Below are 19,088 nucleotides of genomic sequence, written 5' to 3'. Positions count from 1 at the left end.
GGAAATCTTATCAATATAATGACCAACCAGGAATCCAAAGGACAAGTGATGAAACATGCTGATAGAGGCAGAGTCAGATGCTGAATGAGACAAATATGGATATATAAAGAAACATATGCACATATAATATATAAAGAGATTACATATACATACACACATATATGTATGTACACATAACATATGACTTAGGACATGGACAACGTGGAAATTTATTTTGATAGATTATACCTATTTGTAATAGTTTGCTTTTCTTTATTTCTGAAGTTGAGAAGATGGGGTGAGGTTTCATGTAAGAGGGTTAGAGAACAGAGTTTAGCAGATTTAAATATTTATATGATTTTTAAGAAGTCTAGTGACAGAGACAGGTCTCTCTAATTCAGTTCAACAAGTATATGTTAAGTACCTACTTTGCACCATGCCAACTGTCATAAACATAAAGTTTAAGACAAGGTCCCTGGTCTCAGGAAGTTTACCAGAAAGAGAAGGAGGTGTAAAGGATGCTGAAGACTGAGGTCTGATTCTCTCATTTATTAGCAGTTTATCCTTGGGCAAACTGAGGAAACTCTATCTATCACTCATGGTGAACACCTGCTCTCTACTTTCTAGTCTTAGGGATTTGCTTGAGGCATTTAGAAGTTAAGTGACTGGACCAGGGTCACACAGCCAATAATACTGTATATGAAGGAAGTAGGGATTGCACCTAAGTCACCACTTTTCTGAGGTCAGCTCTCTATCTATTGTAACATGCAACTTTTCTGGATATGATTTTAGCCTTCAAATAATTGAAAGATATCATCATATGGAGAAGTGATTAGGTTTATGCTGCCTGGCACCAAAGTATTGAGAAAGAAGCAATGAAAGAAAGTTTCAGAAAGATAAATTTTCTCTTTATACAAGGAAAAGATACCCTAACAATTAGGTCTACTCCAAAGTAGAATTTTCTTAGGAGATTCCCTTTCCCTGGAAGTCCAAAATTGGATGGTCACTTATTGGTGACATTGTGAAGGGAAACCATTCCAGTATGGATTAAACTAGATGAACTCTGAAGCCCCATTCAGATCAGATTCCCTGATTCTAGACAGTGTTTGTAAGGACTTTGTAATGATAAGTGTGAGAGACACCCCTCCTCCCTTCCATGACACCCTGAAAATAGTTAAAGAATAAAGCAAAGATTATGGTGGGTAAGGATAGCTGTCAGTAGAACATTAGAAAACCTCTGGATTGGAAAGTAAAATAATTTGCACCCAAAGCATATATTCCCTGTGCAATCCTGAATAAATCATGACCCCTCTCTGAGCCTAAGTTTCTTCATCAGTAAAATAGGGGAGTCTAGATTAAATAGATATTTCCTTCTAGCTATGATGTTGGAAAATGACTGTCAGAATGAATACCTTTTATATAGGTCACTCACTTATTTCTTCCCATATCAGACTTGTGCAGATCCAAAGTTCTGCTCATAATTCTATTCTAATTAGTTCTTTTTACTCTAACTGAAGTCTCCCTAGTAAGAGGTTGGTGTTGAAAGCAGAATTTGAAGTCATTTTGTATTGACCTTTTTTTCCCCCTTTTATAAGAATTTGCATCTATAAATATGTTCGTTTTCCCTGATCTCTTCCTGGTCCTTGTCAGGGCAGCTGCAAACCTTAGGACACCTTAAGATTCTACCCTGTGCCCAGAAAATTCAAATATATACACATATACATATATGTATGCATATACACAAAGAACACATATGTGTGTATACTTATTAAGTATATATGTACATATACAAATATACATATGCACCTACATAGACATATAGATATAAACATACTACATATATTATATAGATGCATATATACTACATATAGCATGCTTATGTATACATATACCTACATGTGCAATATGTGCATATGTATCTATATACACACTTTGTATGTAGAGTTATATATTTATCATAGTAAATTTTTCAGTGTATGCATATATATGTATAATTCTCCCTTTCTTTTTTCTTTTCCTTCCTTCCTTCTCCTTCCTTCCTTCCTTTTTTCCTTCCTCTTTTTTTCTTTCTTTGCCTTCCTTCCTTTTCTTTCCTTCCTTCCTTCCTTCTTTCCTTTCTTTCTTTTCTTTTTTTCTTTCTTTCTCATCATGGCTTAGTTCCCAGGTTCTGGGCTTACAAAGACTTTTGTTCAGCCTTTGAGCAAACCTTTCATTCTCCTTCATTCTCTGTTTGGCTCATTTTTTCACTTCCTTGGGCAGCCAGGTGATACAAGGAATCCCAATTTGTTCTATAAAGTTTAAATTCAGTCAAAGGGCTATACTCGAGGACCTAGAGGGCCACATGTGGCCTCCAGGCTGCAGGATTCTCTCCCTTGAACATAGAGTTTCCTCTGGGGTCCTTAGAATCAAGCTCAAATATAATTTATATCTAGGCCTCCACAGATGGGGATAAAAGAATTTCTAGTTTTCCTATAAATACTCAAGGTAACAAAGCATACCAGGTAAGGACAATTTTTCTATCACCACCACCCCACCCCACCCCCCGAACCTGTAGAAAACATATAAATGATTTACAGTCACCTGTAAACTCTCGATTTAATTTTCCTCTTCCAATAAGTCCCATATTCTTCCTAAGGTTCTCCCTCAGAATCAAAATGCTGTCTTGTGGTTTAGACTATCTTGGAAAGGGAAATAAAACTGAAGAAGAGATTCTAACTCTCTTCCCTCCATTCCCACCCCTGCCAACTTTTCTCTAAATTCTACTATTACCCAAGGGACTCATAGAGACTTCCAGCCTTATGCTACTACTCTACAGTCTTGGACCTTCCCTGGAAGAGAAATGAACTTTGGATTGCTACAGAGGCAATATCCTTCCCATTGGTACCTACACTCCCCTAATAAAGCATGGAAATAATAAGGAGAAAGACTAAAAGTAGGATCACAGTTTTAGAGTGGGAAAAGGCCATTTGATTCAACCCCCTTATTTTACAGCTGAGGAAATAGAAGCGTAGGGAGATTAAGGAACTTGAACGATGTCATACAAGTAGTAATTATCAGAGGTAGGATTTGAACTCAGGTCCTCTCACTCCAGAACTGTTATTCTTTATGCTGTCCTGCCTTACCTCCTTCTTTTGTGCCTCTGCTTTATGCCTCAATTCCTTATTGCTCCTCTTGGAATGAAGCCACATGCATGATCCTCTTACTGCCAAGAATCTGGTGCTGCTCAAGAATTACAAAATCCTTTAAAGTAGTTTTGATGGGAGAGTACTAACTCTGGGTGAATGAAGAGAGAAACGGCACTAGAGCTGTACATAGGCATCTCATGTTCCATTTAATAATGATGGAGGCATATTGCCAGTGTTGTCATGCACAGATCCTTAGAAGAGGGCCCTGATGCAGCCAGAAGGTGGTGCAATGGAGCACAGAGTACTTAACTACAAAGTTCATAATGGCAGCTTTACACTTTTATACTAGACAGGGTTTCTGGTAGAGGACATAGCTGCTGATATCGGAGAGAGAAGAGCCATGGAGAGGAAAGCCTCATGTTCAAGAGGTTGACAATGCCTGAACTCCAAGTGAAGGAGAAAGGTTTCCTGGAGGGTGTCAAGTGTCTGGAAAGTTGGACCCAGTCTTTTAAAAAGTGAAGGGATAATGTCCCCCCAGTACCAGATTCTTAGAGAGAAAATGCTCATATACATCCTCCCCTGCCCCAGTGCCTTCCTGTAATTACGCAACTAGGAAGTGCTAGATCTGAGAGTGGAGTTTAGACCTTTTGATTCAAATTGATGCTGCCAGGTTGCTTCTCAGAAACATTCTCAACATAGATGGGCTACCAATGGGCTTGCAGGGATGCCCTGATGCAGGTGCAGGATGGATTTCAGCAACTAACCAGGATACAAGTCAGAGAATCAGATGCAGGGGATGCTACTGAGGCCCCCAGCAACTTTACCTCAAACTTTCAAGATGTATCTTTTACACCATCTGTCTCTCAGGCACTGGTGCAGGCCATAAATGCAGTCCTCCAAAGCAGTGATGATGATCTACTCCAGGCCTTGGAGCAGCTGAAGACATCCATTGCTGAGATGACCAATGCCTTGAGAAAGATGCATGGTATGTACATATTCAGTTCTGAGATCATTCAAGATCCCAGATTTTGTCCAGTAAAAAAAAGATTATGTAAAAAAATATTAATGATAGATAGTGGAGTCCAGATGCAGTGAAAGAGTGAGGTAAGTAAAATGTGGCCTTAGCTTATGAGTCTTTCTCTCCCCCTGGTCCTTACATTAAATGTGTCTCCCTTGGGTCATGTTTCCAAAAACTTTACTCATATTATACAAACAACCAATATTTCTGCCTGAAATATTTCTGAAAGTTTCTAGGCTTTTTCCATAGTTAGGTGGATATGTGTAAATAAATATTGTTGCCCAAAGAATACTTATGCCTTGGGTGATTGATTTTGCTCAGAGCTCTCTCCCTTCAGCATTACAAATTCCAAAATGATACACATTCTTTTTGTTTCTGCAGCAACAATTAGTTCTTGCATGTTGGTCAGAATTAAGTTGAACAGCATTATTTTCTCTACTACCTGAAATATGAAGTTGTCAAGAATTTTTCAGAGGTCCTGCTTTTAGTATTAAAGTATCTGCTCGCAGAGTTACATGTACATAGTAGATACCTAAGAATGTCCGTTGAACTGAATTAAATCTATTGCTTAATTTGTTGTTGTCATGAATGTTGTTTAATTTAAATTAAATTTAGACGTTAAAAATGCCTAAATAGTTGATACGTCCCATTTAGAACAAGTGCATTTTATCTCTTTGTCAGCTTTATGGTCTATATTAGGGAGGGATCATCCATAACCTCCATCTGACTGAGCTATCTGCAACAAAACTTTTCTGGTTTTATCACTTTTGCTTTTGTCTCCTTTTATCCTCACTATTCAATTGTCCTAGCCTCAGGCTTGTGGATTTCCAGATGGGCATATCTCTAACTGTTATGCAGTCTGACTTTCTATTAACTCTGTTTCCTTCAGACATGAAATACTGCTCTCCACTGCCTTGTTTCAGTTATGCATCCCATCATACCAAATCAGTTACATCTAGAAGATGGCATTTACCACCTTATATTAATATTTCAAGGTAGCATGATTTGTTGTCTTTATTCTATGCCTCAGACTGTTTCTGAACTCCTAAGTTATTTATACCTGCAAATTAATGGACACCTCTTTCACTGGGATACAGCTTGCTAGCTATATTATGTGTGTTGGTCTCCATATTGTCAGGTTTTTGCACTGTTTTCTGGGCTTTTTTCTCCTTATTTCAAACTTCAATGTAAATCCTTCCTGTTGAGTTTGCTAAATTTCCTGCTTAACATTTTCCTCCTAGGTATACTCCATTATTTGTCAGGAGCCTATCTCTGGTATCATAAGCAATGTTCCAGAAAAGCAAATTTGAAATGCAGTGCTATAAAAAAGCTCATATTACATAACTATAACTTATAGAATGTTTTGTCACTGAAATGGTGGGAGGTAAATACATATATTATCCCCATTTCACACATGAAAAAACTGAGACTGATGAGTGGTGGACCCAAGATTTGAACCCAGGTCTTCTGATTTCCAGGTTTAGAACACCTTCCAATTTGCCATTTTTTAAAAGGCAATCAGGGTTAAGTGACTTGCCCAGGGTCACAGAGCTAGTAAGTATCAGAGGTCAGATTTGAGCTCAGGACCTCTTGACTCTAGGGTCAGCACTCTATCTACTTCATTGCCTAGATGTCCCATTGTCATCCTTTCTTTATCTACATAGACATATGGTCACTTGAGTGGGTACCATCTTTTTTTCCACTTATTGGGGATACATGAGAATCTTAAAGTCATGTTCTTAGATGAAAATAGTCTGGACCAGTTCTTATCAGCATCCTGGTAACTTGGTCAGTTCAGACATGTTTTCTTCCACCCTTTTACCCCTTTTCTTCCTGATTCTCACAGAGAGTGCCAGACTTGTGGGCCTCTGCCACCTGAAGAGTTTCCATTTCTCCTAAGAAGTTACTCCTTTCTAAGATTCCAGCTCAAAAACAAAATCTTATGATAATTCATTAGAGGAGGGGACCCCAGATGCTATAGGGTAAGAGTAGAAGGGTATAAAATTCTGTACAAGATGTCTTGGCTGCAAAATAACAGCATTACTGACTCTGAATCATTTAGGTCACAAGTGTAGACAAGGGGAGGGAGTCACTATGTGTGGCAATGGATGAAAGCCCTAGTTCAGTGGAATGTGTGACTGCTCTTAACACACTATACACTTCTACCCCCTTTCTGTCATACCCAGACTCTCAGATGTCTGTCAATGAGCATGTATTTGATACCTCCTATATGCCAGGCGCTGGACTATGATCATAGGGCTACAACTGGAAGGAACTTTAGGTCAATTGAATGAATAGTTAGAAAGCATGTATTAAACACCTATTGTGTACCAGGCACCATAGTATGTGCTGCCAATAAAAACGACAAAAAAATGAACCAGTCTTTGTCCTCAAGGAGTTTATATTCAGGTGGGGAGAGGGGAGGAAGAGAAAACATGTATGTAAGTATGTATATATAAAGCATCTTTAAAATAAAATAAATTCAGCATAATTGGAGGGAGCATAAGTAACTGGGGGGGATCAAGAAAGACTTTCTGTGATGGGTGTTCTTGATAGAGTAAAGATTTAAAGGAAACAAGGAATTCTAAGAGGTGGAGGTAAATTGGGAGTGCATTACAAGCAAAAGCATGAATGGGAGATGAAATGTTATGCAAGAAAAATAGAAATAAGACTGTTGTGGCAAATGTGTAGGATATGGTGTTTCCAACAATAAGGTTGAAAAAAGGAAGTTGAGGCCAGGTTGTGCTTAAAAACTAAGCAAACTGAATTGCATGTACTTTTCCCTAGAAGCAACAGGGAACCACTGTAGTTTATTGAATGGGGAAATGAGTAGAGATCTAGTCCAATGCCCTGATTTTACAGTTTAAGAAACTGAGGCTGGGTTGCCGTCTTCATCAACAGAGGGAATTTAATGAGATCACAGATTCATTTGAGTATTGAATATCCTTATTTATCAAATCATGAGCCTACTGAGGTTCAAGGAAGTTAAGTGATCGCATACCTAGTGTCCAAGATAGAAATGAAACCTAGATCTTCCTGACTCTAAACCTAGTATGCTATCCAATTCATTATGAAGAAACCTAGAATATTTCTTTAATGAGAAGATAAGGGTGAAAAATTGAGAGATTTAGGACACCAGTGACATTTTTATTTTCTTCTAGCTAGAATGTGTGATTTGAAAAAGAAGGACATGGAAAATGATATCAGGGGCTCAACTTCTTCACAACCAACAAGAGGAAAAAAAAATCCTTGTAGTACAAATGTTTGGCATTGGATCATACCCAGCATGGAGTACTGTCAAAGGAAACCTAGTGTAATGGAAATAGGATTGGATTTATGATCTGAAGTTTGAGTTCAAATCCAAGCTCTCCTACTTTCTACTGGTAAAACTTGGGGCCTCAGTTTCCTAAATTGCAAAATCAGAGAGTTGGACCAGAGCTCTCTTCAGCCCCCTAGTGGAGAGGTTGGGACTTTCCCCATGGTCCCACAGCTTATAAATTTCAGAAGGTGGAATCAAACCCAGATTTTCTGACTTCAAGTTCATGGCTTTGTTCACCATGCCTTATAAATATTAAAGTGTTTATGTAACTCTTTGAGGTTTGAGAAGCACTTTTATAGGTATTATCTCACTTAATCCTCATAATAATCTTGTGAGGTATTATTACCCTCATTTTATAGTTGAGGAAACTGAGGATGAGAAAGGTACTTGTCCTGGGTCATATAGCCAATAAGTATCTGAGATTAGATTGGAACTCAGGTCTTTCTGAGTCCAAACACTCTATTTAGTGTGCCACAAATAGGGCATCATAGTGGATCATCACTAAATATAATTTTGGCCCAAAACTATTACACAGGAAGCACAGTGAAACCATGCATTTGAGGATGGTTTATTTTTTTTAATATAATCTTAACAATGCTTCAAAGGTTCTACCTAATTTGTCCATTTCATTTACCTGTGAGGCTACATTTTACATGAAGAATGCCATTGATGGTCAGAGAAACAAATATTGTCTTCCTCTATGATTTTTGAGAGGAAGTCTAGTTGCTTGGTAGATAGGGTCCTGGACCTGAAGTCAAGAAGAGTTCAAATCCCACCTTAGACACTTGCAAGTCATATGACCTGGACAAGTTGCTTAACCCTATTTACCTCAGTTTCTTTATCTGTCAAATGAGTTGGAGAAGAAAATGCCAAACCACTCCAGTATCTTTGCCAACAAAACCCAAAAAGGGGTCATGAAGAGTTAGACATGGCTGGAAAATGACTGAACAACAACAAGATGTCTTTCCTTTTTGCCCAAGCTTTCCCTGTGCTCTAGATTTCTTTCATATTAATTCTATTTTGTTCTCCAAATTGATCCAATCAGCCACCATTGTCCCCTATTAATGGCCACTTTACACAAAACCAGTTGTAATCTTTTCCTCTGTTTTCATTGGTCTAGTGGGTGATTGGAGTTTTTGACTCATCAGAGGTCTCTTGAAGAGGCAGCTGTAGTATTCTGGAAAGTGGTTTGGCATTCCAAGAATTAGGTTCAGCTCTGACTCTTCCCTTGACTACACATTTGATCAGTCACTTAAGATCTCTGAGCAGAGTGTAAAGTATAGAACCTGGAGACAAGAGAGATCTGGTTTCGAAATTCCTCTGTTAACACTAGCTCTGTGACCTTTGGCAAGTCTCTTAACCACTCCTGAGAATCCTTCTCCTCATAGGTAATCAAGGGATCACAATGACAGTAGTACAAGTTAGCGGGGCGGCAGAGCAGAGCACAGGAAAGAAAGCATGAACAGCAATGTGCAAACCTTGAAATGCTGTGCAAATGTCAGTTATTATTATTCACCTATAAAATGGGGATAATATTATTTGCAAAGGGCAAACATGTAGAACAGACTTCTCTTAGGAAAAGCAGGCTTTATGAACTACAACGTGCTATATGAGTACAGACCGTTATTCCTTTCTTTAAAACATCTCCGCAAGGCAGAACCCTTAGCTCTTGGTGTTACCTGATTCCCATAAGCTTCTTTGACTGTATCAAGCGAAGCACACGTAGATCTGTTTAATGGAACAGAAAATTTGATGGTTATTCTTTGCTCCAAACAAGTCACTCATTTTAATGCTGACATAAAAAAACCCAACAAAACCCCAAACACCTTCTATTCACTCCAGCTATTAACATAGGAGGGAAAATCAGGGTACTTGGCTGTCTATGGTCACACCCCATGGAAGGGGCGAATTACATGGTGCAGGTGATGAGTGCTATGAGGCTGGAGGATAGAGAAATGAAGAATAAGACAGGGGTGGCTTCCTGAAGGAAACAGGACATTGGCTGGACTTTCAGGATGATATTTGAATAAGCAGAGGAGGAAGAGAGGAACTTTGTAGGTGAAGCAAGTAATATGGGCAAAGCCACAGAGGTAGAGTTGGCCATGGTGGTTTTTGTGTGTGTGTGTGTGCATGCGTGCATGTGTGTGTGTGTGTGTGTGTGTGTGTGTGTTTGAGAGACAGAAAGACAGACAAGCTTCTTGAGAGAGAAGGTTCATGATAGGAAGCAGTGGGCGATAAGGATGGCTATGAAATATGAGATTATAAAAGGGAAGATTTATAAATATGGGCTAAATATGAAATATGAGATTATAAAAGGGGAGATTATAAAAGACCTGGAAACCAGGCAAAAGAGTTTGGGTTTGATATAATATGAAGAAGGCAGAGAAAAGAATGCAAAGAGAGAGAATTGGGCCTCAGTTTTCTCATCTGAAGAATGAAGAGGTGGAACAGTGTGGACTCTGAGATCCCTTCCAGCAGGATGCCTACGATTCTGGGACTTAGTGAGTTTCTGAGCCAAGTACTGATGTTATAGAATGCTATTTAAGGAACATTAAGCTGGCAGTACAACATAGGACATTTTGGATCAAGCAGAAATTAGAATCATGGAGTGGAGCCATGACCATAGTCCTGGTCATTTGCATAGACAACTAGATAATACAGTGGATACAGCCCCAGACCTGGAGTCAAGAAGACATGAGGACAAATCTAACCTGAGATGCTTCCTAGCTGGGTGTTCCTGGGCAAGTCACTTAACCTCTTTTCCCCTCAGTTTCCTCAAATGTAAAATAAGGATCATGATAGCACCCACCTCTCAGAATTGTTGTAAAGATATAATGAGATACTATTTATAAAGTGCTTAGTGCAGTATTTGGCACTATATAAATGCCAGCTATTCTTATTTATATTATAGAGAAGAAAGAGATCTTGAAATAAGCCAAGTCTACCTTTTCCATTCCACCCCCTCATTTTATAGATGGGGGTCTGGAGAGCCAGAGTCTTGCCCAAAGTCAGAAAGATAGTAATACATAGAGTTAGCCATTGTACCCAGGTCCTCCAACCCCAAATCTAGTACTCTTCATACTATATTATATTGGTTATGGGTGACTATATGATAGTGATGCTGGAAATTTCAAAGGGGTGATCAGAACTAGTCTGAATGAGAATTGGTGACTGAGATGTGGTTGTTGTCCTTTGTTCTCAAAGAGGACCAAAATGACATCACCACTGTAAAGTGAAATTTCAGTGTGTCCAACTGTGGCTGATCAGACCAATATGAGCTCGAAATGCTCTACCACAGGTTGGGCACAGATAGTCCCTATGAATATTCGAGGTGGATATCCCAAATTTGCGCATCCTGCATTTACTTTGTGCTGTCTCAATTCTGCTTTGCTCAAAGAGCACAGCACCTTTTCTTATGTGGGCATGCCATGCTGAGCGGTCCTGTGCCAGAGTCTCCCATGTTGCACAGTCAAATTCAAAGTTCTTGAGAGAGATCTTGAGAGTGTCCTTGTATCGTTTCTTCTGGCCACCATTTGATCACCTGCCCCATGCAAGTTCTCCATAAAATAGTCTTTTTGGCAAGTGTACATTTTGCATATGAACAAAGTGGTCAGTCTATCAGAGCTGTGCTCTCTGAAGCATCATTTGAATACCTGGCAGTTCAGCTCAAGCAAGGACTTCAGTGTCTGGTACTTATCCTGCCAGGTGATTCTCAGAATCTTCCTAAGACAGTTCAAATGGAAGCGATTCAGTTTCTTGGCATGGTGCTGGTAGCTGTCCATGTTTCACAAGCATATAACAATGAGGTCAGCCCAATGGCTCTGTACACCTTCAATTTGGTAGTCAGTCTAATACCTCTTTTCTCCCAAATCTTTCTTCGGAGCCTCCCAGACACTGAGCTAGCTCTGGCAGTGCATGCATCACCCTCACTGTTAATGTGTACACCCCTGGAAAGCACACTACCAAGGTAAGTGAACTTATCCACAGCATTCAAAACTTCTCCCTTTGTTGTAACCAATGGTTCCACATATGGATGGTGTGGTGGTGACTGATGGAGCACCTCTGTTTTCTTGGTGTTATTTATTAGGCCAAAATTAGCACAGGCATCGGAGAATCAGTCTATACTTTATTGCATCTCAGCTTCAGAGGCTGCACTGAGTGCACAATCATCTGCAAACAGAAAATCATGTACCAACACTCCCTCTGCTTTGGTCTTGGCTTGTAACCTTTTCAAATTGAAGAACTTACCATCAGTATGGTAGTTGACCTTGATACTGTGTTCATCCTCATTGAAAGCATTTATCAACATGGCTGAAAACATCATGGTAAAAAGCATGGGAGCAAGCACACAGCCCTATTTCACTCCATTGGTGACTGGGAAGGGATGAGAGCATTGTCCATCATCCAGAACCTGGGCAAACATGACATCATGAAATTGACATACAATATTGATGAACTTCTCCAGGTAATCAAATTTTGACATAATTTTCCATAAGCCCTCACAGCTAACAGTGTCAAAGGCCTTGGTCAGATCTACAAATACTGTGTACAGACCTCTGTTCTGCTCTATCAGTGCTGATGGAGCCACATTGATTAGTGATAAGGACATGATCCTAGAGAGATGGATTGAACACTTTCACAGTGTTCTCAATAGACCATCATCAATCAATGCAGAGGCCATTGACCTTTTAATTCAGGTCGAAGTCAATCTCTCCTTTGCTGAACTTCCAACTGAAGAAGAGGTTTTGAGGGCCATTAGGCTCCTTTCCTGTGGTAAAGCACCTGGTGCTTATTCTATTCCAGCTGAGATTTACAAGGTAGGGGGACCATTGCTCATACAAAAGGTGACTAAAATTTTCCAGGTTATACAAGAGGAGGTTATCCTCCAGGAGTTCAAGGATGCCTCCATTGTCCATCTCTATAAGGGTAAAGGGAATAGATTGTGCTGTGACAATCACAGGGGGATCTCTCTCTTAGTCATTGCTGGCAAAATTCTTGCTAGAATCCTCCTTAACAGGCTGATCCTTCACCTGGAAGATGGTCATCTACCTGAGAGCCAGTGTGGCTTCAGAAAGGGCTGAGGACAGTCGATATGATGTTTGCTGCTTGACATCTCCAGGAGAAATGCCAGGAGCAGAGCAGAGGTCTATACATAACGTTTGTAAATCTGACTCTGAGATGTAAGGTAAATGGTAAAGGAAAAATCAAGAGTCAAGGAGAATTACAAGGTTTCAGGATGACTGTGCTAATGACTGGCCCTGGGAAGCTAGAAGAGGCTGCTGACTATGAACAATGATTTGCAGTTTTAATCATATTGACTCATAAGAGGCAGGAGATCACATGATCATAGCACACTGGGCTGGAGCTCAGGCAGCAGAAACATTTGGGTGCCATAAGCCTGGGAGAAGACCATCTCTTTCCAAAACTTTGTCTATTCATGGTAGTAATAAAGATTGTAGAGCTTTCCAGGCCACGAATATCATGAACCATAAGATTATGGCCTGAAAACACTGAAGTTTGGGGTGGGCGTGGGGGTGTAGAGTGTGGCCCAAAGCAGGTATTGTCTGAGTTTTGCTTTGATTAAAGGAAACTCCCCACTACAAAGCAAATATTTAAATAGTAATAATCTTTGTGAAGCAAATTCCCTCAGGCTTTCCAGACATCAAATAATTCTTGCAACATAACATTATGACGGGCTGAGTGTAAATTAATAAAAAACAGATGGATTAAATTTCTTTAGAAATCTACACTGGTTGAAAATTTGAAGGCAAATCTTCTTGGCCTTGTCTTCTGAGCTTTCTTGAACCCCAAAACCTTATCTGAAGACATTGAGTCTGTCCTTGGGCTCTCATGTCCCAGTAGATTCCTTAACCTCTGGGGCCACTTCCCCTTTCTAGTAGGCAGAGATGAGGAAGGCTAAATTAGTTCAGCTCTTGGACACTGTCCCCTGGACAGGTTAATCTAGCTGGTTTGTAGCTAAGTTCCTTCCTCCCCCTGCAACCCCCCACCTTCAGCTCTCAAGCTGTCTCTCAGTAGTTCCAAGATCAGGCATCAGTTCAAAACATATTTTCTTTCTTCATCGGCAGGGTTGGTTCTCCAAAGAGGCAGCGAAGATAGCCTGTAAAGGGATTGATTTGAGGTGTGCAAATTGGTCTTTTCTTCTGACCACCAATATTTCTAACATATCTTTCCCATCAGGTTGACCGAAATTTTCCCTGTTGTCAGCCTTTTGGTTTAAGGCAATGAAAATTTCAAATCATTTTAGGAAAAACTCACAAAAAATGAGTGCTGTCCAAAGTATTCTGGTATTGTTGCCTTAAAGGCAACTGAAGGTTTTCTTATTGTAGAAGGAAACTCTGTTTGGCAACTTGTTGAACTTGATGGTTTGTGGCCTTGCTTTCAATTTTGATATTTTGTGATTTTTGCATCTGTTAAGAGTGTGATTTTATTGTCTTCAGGGGATAACTCATTAAGCCATTACTGGCCATTAACACTGCACCTTGAATTAGTCTAGTAATGATAACAGCTAGAATAGTAGCTAGCATTTATATGACACTGAAGTTTTCATAGTATTTTACATATGTTTCCATATGTTGATCCTCATAACAACTCTGGGAAGTAGGGGATATCATTATCCTCATTTTACAGGATATGTTCTTTTACAGATGGAACAGAATCTAGCAGATTAAGCTCTTGTTGCCCAGGAGGGGGCATGGTCGTCTAAGGGAATGGGACATCAGGATGGTCAAGTTCAGTGGTGCAAGCCAGCGGAGAAAGGCCTAAAACTGGATCTTGCCAGGGAGCGCAAGGTCAGGGTGGGATATAAATCTGGGCCTCTGGGCCTGGAGTCCTGATACCTGGATTCAAATCTCCATTCTAACACTCATTAGTTAGGCCATTTTGGGCAATTTATTTTGCCTCTGAGCCTCAGTATTTTTCACCCCATTGGTAGAATGATACTTAATAATACTTTCACTTCCCACCTCACAGGATTATTGTGAGGGAAGCTTTCCATAAATTTAAAATATTATTTTTAAATAGTTATTATTCTTATTGTTGCTCTGTGCCCTGGGCAGTCAGGGTACAGAATTAAACATTAGGCACCTGAATGGTGGGACTGCCTGGAGGGATCCAAAGGATAGAGGAATAAGGAGGGTGATGGAATGGACCTAAAAAGGACCTTTCTAAATTCAACTAGGCCCTGTCCTCCTCACTCATACTTGGTCTATTAAGCTGAATTAATTCACTGGAGTTTTAGGACAACTAGCAGCAAACACAACTTCACACGGTAGATGATCATTTTATACAACCCCCAAGAGTTGGTGCTTCCAGAAAACAGAAAAGGATTCAAAAAAGCTTTGAACATATTTATTAATGACAGGGTCATAAATGGAGATGGGCCATATCCTTGTCTCTTAAGGCTAACATCATAGAGAACAACCAGGTCCTCCTAAGGTAAATGTCCCTTTTGAACTTCTTTTAGCAACCGAATATTCATATTTAAGAATATTCAATTTAAGGATTCTTAACCTGGAATCTACCAACCTCTAAAGGGTCTACAGATTGATTTCAGGGTGCCTATGAACTTGGATGGGGGAAAATATGTATATATATATATATATATATATATATATATATAGAAAGATATATGTCTATATCTCTTTTCACTAGCCCTTAATTTCCTTTACAACAGATGTATTTTCTTTTATACAATTAAAAACCTTTTTCTGAAAAGGGGCTTCACCACACTGCTAAAGGGGTTCATGAAACAATAAAGTTTAAGAACCCTTGTGTTAGATGGTCCATGAACAACGGTGAGCATTCCTGTATTGTTAGGTGAGCTGGGAAGTCTCAGCTCTCATGCTTTCTGTTCCTTAGAGATAACACCACTAGTATTTGTAGGGCTGTCACATGAAAAAAAGATTGACTTGAATTTAGCCCCTGATGTCAGAACTAGGAGTGCCAGGCCTAGAGGCCTGAGGGCTACCCGAGTCTTCTTACCTCACCTCCCGAGGTCTTCGGTTGGCCAAACCGGATGCTCGTATGAGAGAAAGGACGTTCCAGAGTCGAACAAGGGTTGAGCTTTATTTCAGGGTCTAGTTACAAGTGCAGGGGAATACTTCCTTAGGAGGGAACGAAGAATCTCCCAAGGAGGCAAAGATCTTACAATAAGAGATTGGAAGTAGAAGCATAAGTGGGGAGAGAGGGGGAGGGGAGAGAGGAGAGAGGAAAAGCGGAGCCTTGTTGTCCTGTCCGCTCCGCTCCGCCCAAGAGGCTTTTTCGGGCTTTCCTGGACCTACTTAAGCCCTCTGTCGCGTAGTTTACATATCAATATCGAGCCTGTTAGGAGACAACAGGTGTGTCCAATCCGGGACAGCCTCAAGAGCAGGGAGGCTCCACCCATCACGTATCTCCCGGGAAGAGGCGGAAATACCCGAGCTAGCCGAGCTAGCTCGGTCTGACCTTCTCGATTCCCTGCTGTTTTCCTGGGGGGCCTCGTAAGAACTCTAAGAATTAGAAGCTCCCACCTTTACCCACCCGAGACCGTACACACGGAATTGAACTTCACATAGGAGCAATGGGTAAAGAGTTACAAAGAGATGTTAGGTCAAAGAAAAAACAAAACTCCTAAAATTATACCTGTGCACAGGTGAAATGCCTTGGGAGGTACTGAGTTCCCTAACACTGGACGTCTTCAAATAGAAGGTGGATGATCCCATTTTGGGCAGATTATGGAAAAAATAAATGACTTTAGAGGGGACTGGGCTATATGGCATCTGAGATCCTTTCTAACTCTGGGGCTGATCCTATGATACCAAGATTCAGACCATTACTAACTTTGGGCTCCCTATCATAAGAATTTAGGATGATAGCATCATAAATTTGTAACCAAAAGGGACTTTAAAATGAGATAAATGTCTGATTTTATAAATGAAGAAAGTTAAGCACAGAGAAATTAAGTGACTTTCTCAATATTTGGAGCCAGGTCGTACAAAGCCAGCATTCTTTATACTGCACCATATGGGGACCCCCTTCCTTTAAATTTAATTCTTTCCTCTGTACCCGCTGCCAGCCTGTCCTCACAAACGTGATGTCCTTGAGCAAAATTCAGCATAAGAGGGCCTTGATCTGTTAGGAATTTTCTTTTCAATTAATTTTTTTTAGTTAGGAAGCACAACAAATAGAGCAGGATAGCATATGGAATAGCTTAAGATTTCTGCAAACACCACGGAGGGCAACTGCGGGAGAGAACGTTCCATCCTTCTCTGGGCCACTTTAATCCCAGGTCATTGTACAGATCAGATGGAGGAAGTGCCTGAGAGAACATAGAACTGCTGCACATGTAACCAATTGCCTTCTTCTTCTCCTTCTCTCTGTCTCTCTCTTTCAATCCATAAAAACGTTCACATTTTGATTGTTCCCCTAGATTATGTAGATCCAGCCATATTTTATGCAGTCATCCGGATCTTTCTTTCTGGGTAAGTAAGGCTCGATTGCTTTCCTTGTGTGAGGCTACATGAGCACTTTCCTACCAGGGATGGGGAAGAGAGGGGAGTTGCAGTGTACCTGTTTGGGTTCAGGTGAGGGCTGAAGCATCAAGGAATTCCTTAGGGTGAGAAGTGACATTTGATTTTTATTTTGCCTGGGATGTCTGATAAATGGGGGACTCTTTCTGGGTCCTTATGACAGACTTCTGTATGAGTTCTGAACTATCTCTGAGTTCTGTAAAAGTGAGGGTAAGAAGCTTACACTCAGTTCTCTTCCTTCCTATCCTTCTCCTTTCCCCAATATCTTAACTCACCAATGGGACAGGTAAGGTGAACATGTAACAGCTCAGAGTGGGATTTAAGGTGTCCAAAGGAGACCTCACTGCAACATCCCTTTTCTACTCACTCTGAAATTTGGTAAGTATAAATTTCTTCCTCTTAAAGGTAATCCTAAGTCATCCACAACACAGTGACTTAACATAGGCATGTAACCCATCTAACAATCAGCTCCAACGTTTGTTATGAGCTCTTACATTAAGGAACTGGATTTTTTTTAATGGTAAATGGCAGCAAGCAGAGATAAATTATCCTGGCATTGTGAGGAGAGGGCAGTCCTGGATTGTATGTCATATTTGGGGAATTCTGGGTAGTCAGGAGGTAGCAGTCCTAGGAGACAAGATATTAGGAGAGAAGGAAAAGGGTAATGGGAGAGAAGTATGGGAAGAGTGGCAGGAGAAGGCATAAAAATAAATTTGTTTCCTTCAAAAGTTGGTCATATTACCTCTCCTCCAAATTCTGAGCATCTTTTGGGGGGCTCCATTATTCTGTCTACATGCCACAAGGCAAGGCCAACATGAAACCTGACCCCCGACTCCAAATATTAACCCACCTTCAAGCTTTTCACTCTTTAATCCTTCTTACATGGGACTGCCAAATTCATATTCCGAATGTGGCCACCATGTCACACAGGAAGTTTCAATGGCTCCCTGTTACCTCTGGTTTGAAATATGAAATCTTCATTTTCATATTTAACACCCTGCAAAATCTATCTTCAGCTTAGCTTTCCAGACTTCTTATCAAGAGCAAAGGGTGTGCTGGAGCCAGCTCATACTGGCGCCTAGAGCTGGTTGTTTCATTTTCAATATGAGTATTTACACCTTGGAACTTGGCAGGTCAGGGTTTGACTTCTTGCTTCATTCATTATCCTGACTTGAAATGAAAGGAATGAAATGAAATGAAATGAAGGAAGAAATGAAAGGAAAAATGTCAATAATTCAAATTAAACTTAAAAACCTGTCTTGTTGTATATATATATTTTTCATTTTCAGAAAGCTAGTTGTTAAACATTTACTAGCACACTGCTTTATAGGTTGGTCATATGCTTTAAATCCCAGCAAATGAGGTCTACTTATTTCCATCTATAGCTAGCATTCCACATCTTGCCTTTGTGCAGGCTGTCTGTTACTTCTGCCTAGGACACTTTCCCTCCTCACTGCCACCTCTCAGAGTTTCTAGTGCCACTCAATGGCTACTTCCTATGGGAAGACTTTCCTGATCCCCTGGGCATGCTTTCCTTTACTGAAATTACTTCATATTTAGTATATTTAATATTTAATTATCTGTGTACATGTCCTTTCGCTCCAGAAGAGTGCAAGCAAAATGGCAGGGACTGTTTTTGTACAGTCCCCCCTATCAGTGCATTTTACCTAACTGACTTATTGAACTGAGTTGAACTGAATTGCTTCATAAAGATGTGCTGTAGTGTAAGTAAAAAAGACCAGAAAGGCTTCCATAGTGATCTTGTGCCAGGTAAGAGGTTAGTCTAGAACCCTATGGGGAATTAGCATTCCTGAACTAAGCCCTAGCTTTGCTACTGATGGCCTCAACAGCCTTGGCCAAGGTGGGCTGCATTCTCATGTTTCACTTTCCTCCTACTTCTTGTAATGCAACATGAAAGCTACATCTTTATAATAGCAAAATCCCTGCTTCTTCCTGGCTTCATTTGCCAAAGTTTGTCCATGATAAATCAGATTAGTAAAATAATAATACTAATGGTTGTTGTCCTTCCTTCTCAAAGAGTGCCACCTAATACTACTACTAAACTGATATAGCTTTCTGAGCATTTTGTAAATAAATAGCCGCCGAGGGGTTACCATAAT

At 40.2% G+C, this 19,088-nt stretch overlaps 1 protein-coding gene across 6 annotated transcripts in view; it reads left to right on the top strand.

Moving 5' to 3' along the window:
* The window catches only part of IDO2 (indoleamine 2,3-dioxygenase 2), a 137,402-nt gene that overhangs the window by 58,422 nt on the left and 59,892 nt on the right, over positions 1 to 19,088 (top strand). For all 6 annotated transcript variants that reach the window (XM_072635108.1, XM_072635109.1, XM_072635112.1 and 3 more), the window contains 2 exons: positions 3,972 to 4,089; positions 16,869 to 16,920. In XM_072635108.1, the coding sequence (XP_072491209.1) occupies positions 3,972 to 4,089; positions 16,869 to 16,920 (170 nt within the window). The remainder of the gene's footprint in view (positions 1 to 3,971; positions 4,090 to 16,868; positions 16,921 to 19,088) is intronic.

This window comes from Notamacropus eugenii, chromosome 1 (genome assembly GCF_028372415.1).
Source record: "Notamacropus eugenii isolate mMacEug1 chromosome 1, mMacEug1.pri_v2, whole genome shotgun sequence".
NCBI classification, from domain to species: domain Eukaryota; kingdom Metazoa; phylum Chordata; class Mammalia; order Diprotodontia; family Macropodidae; genus Notamacropus; species Notamacropus eugenii.
This window is presented reverse-complemented; position numbering and strand designations above follow the sequence as displayed.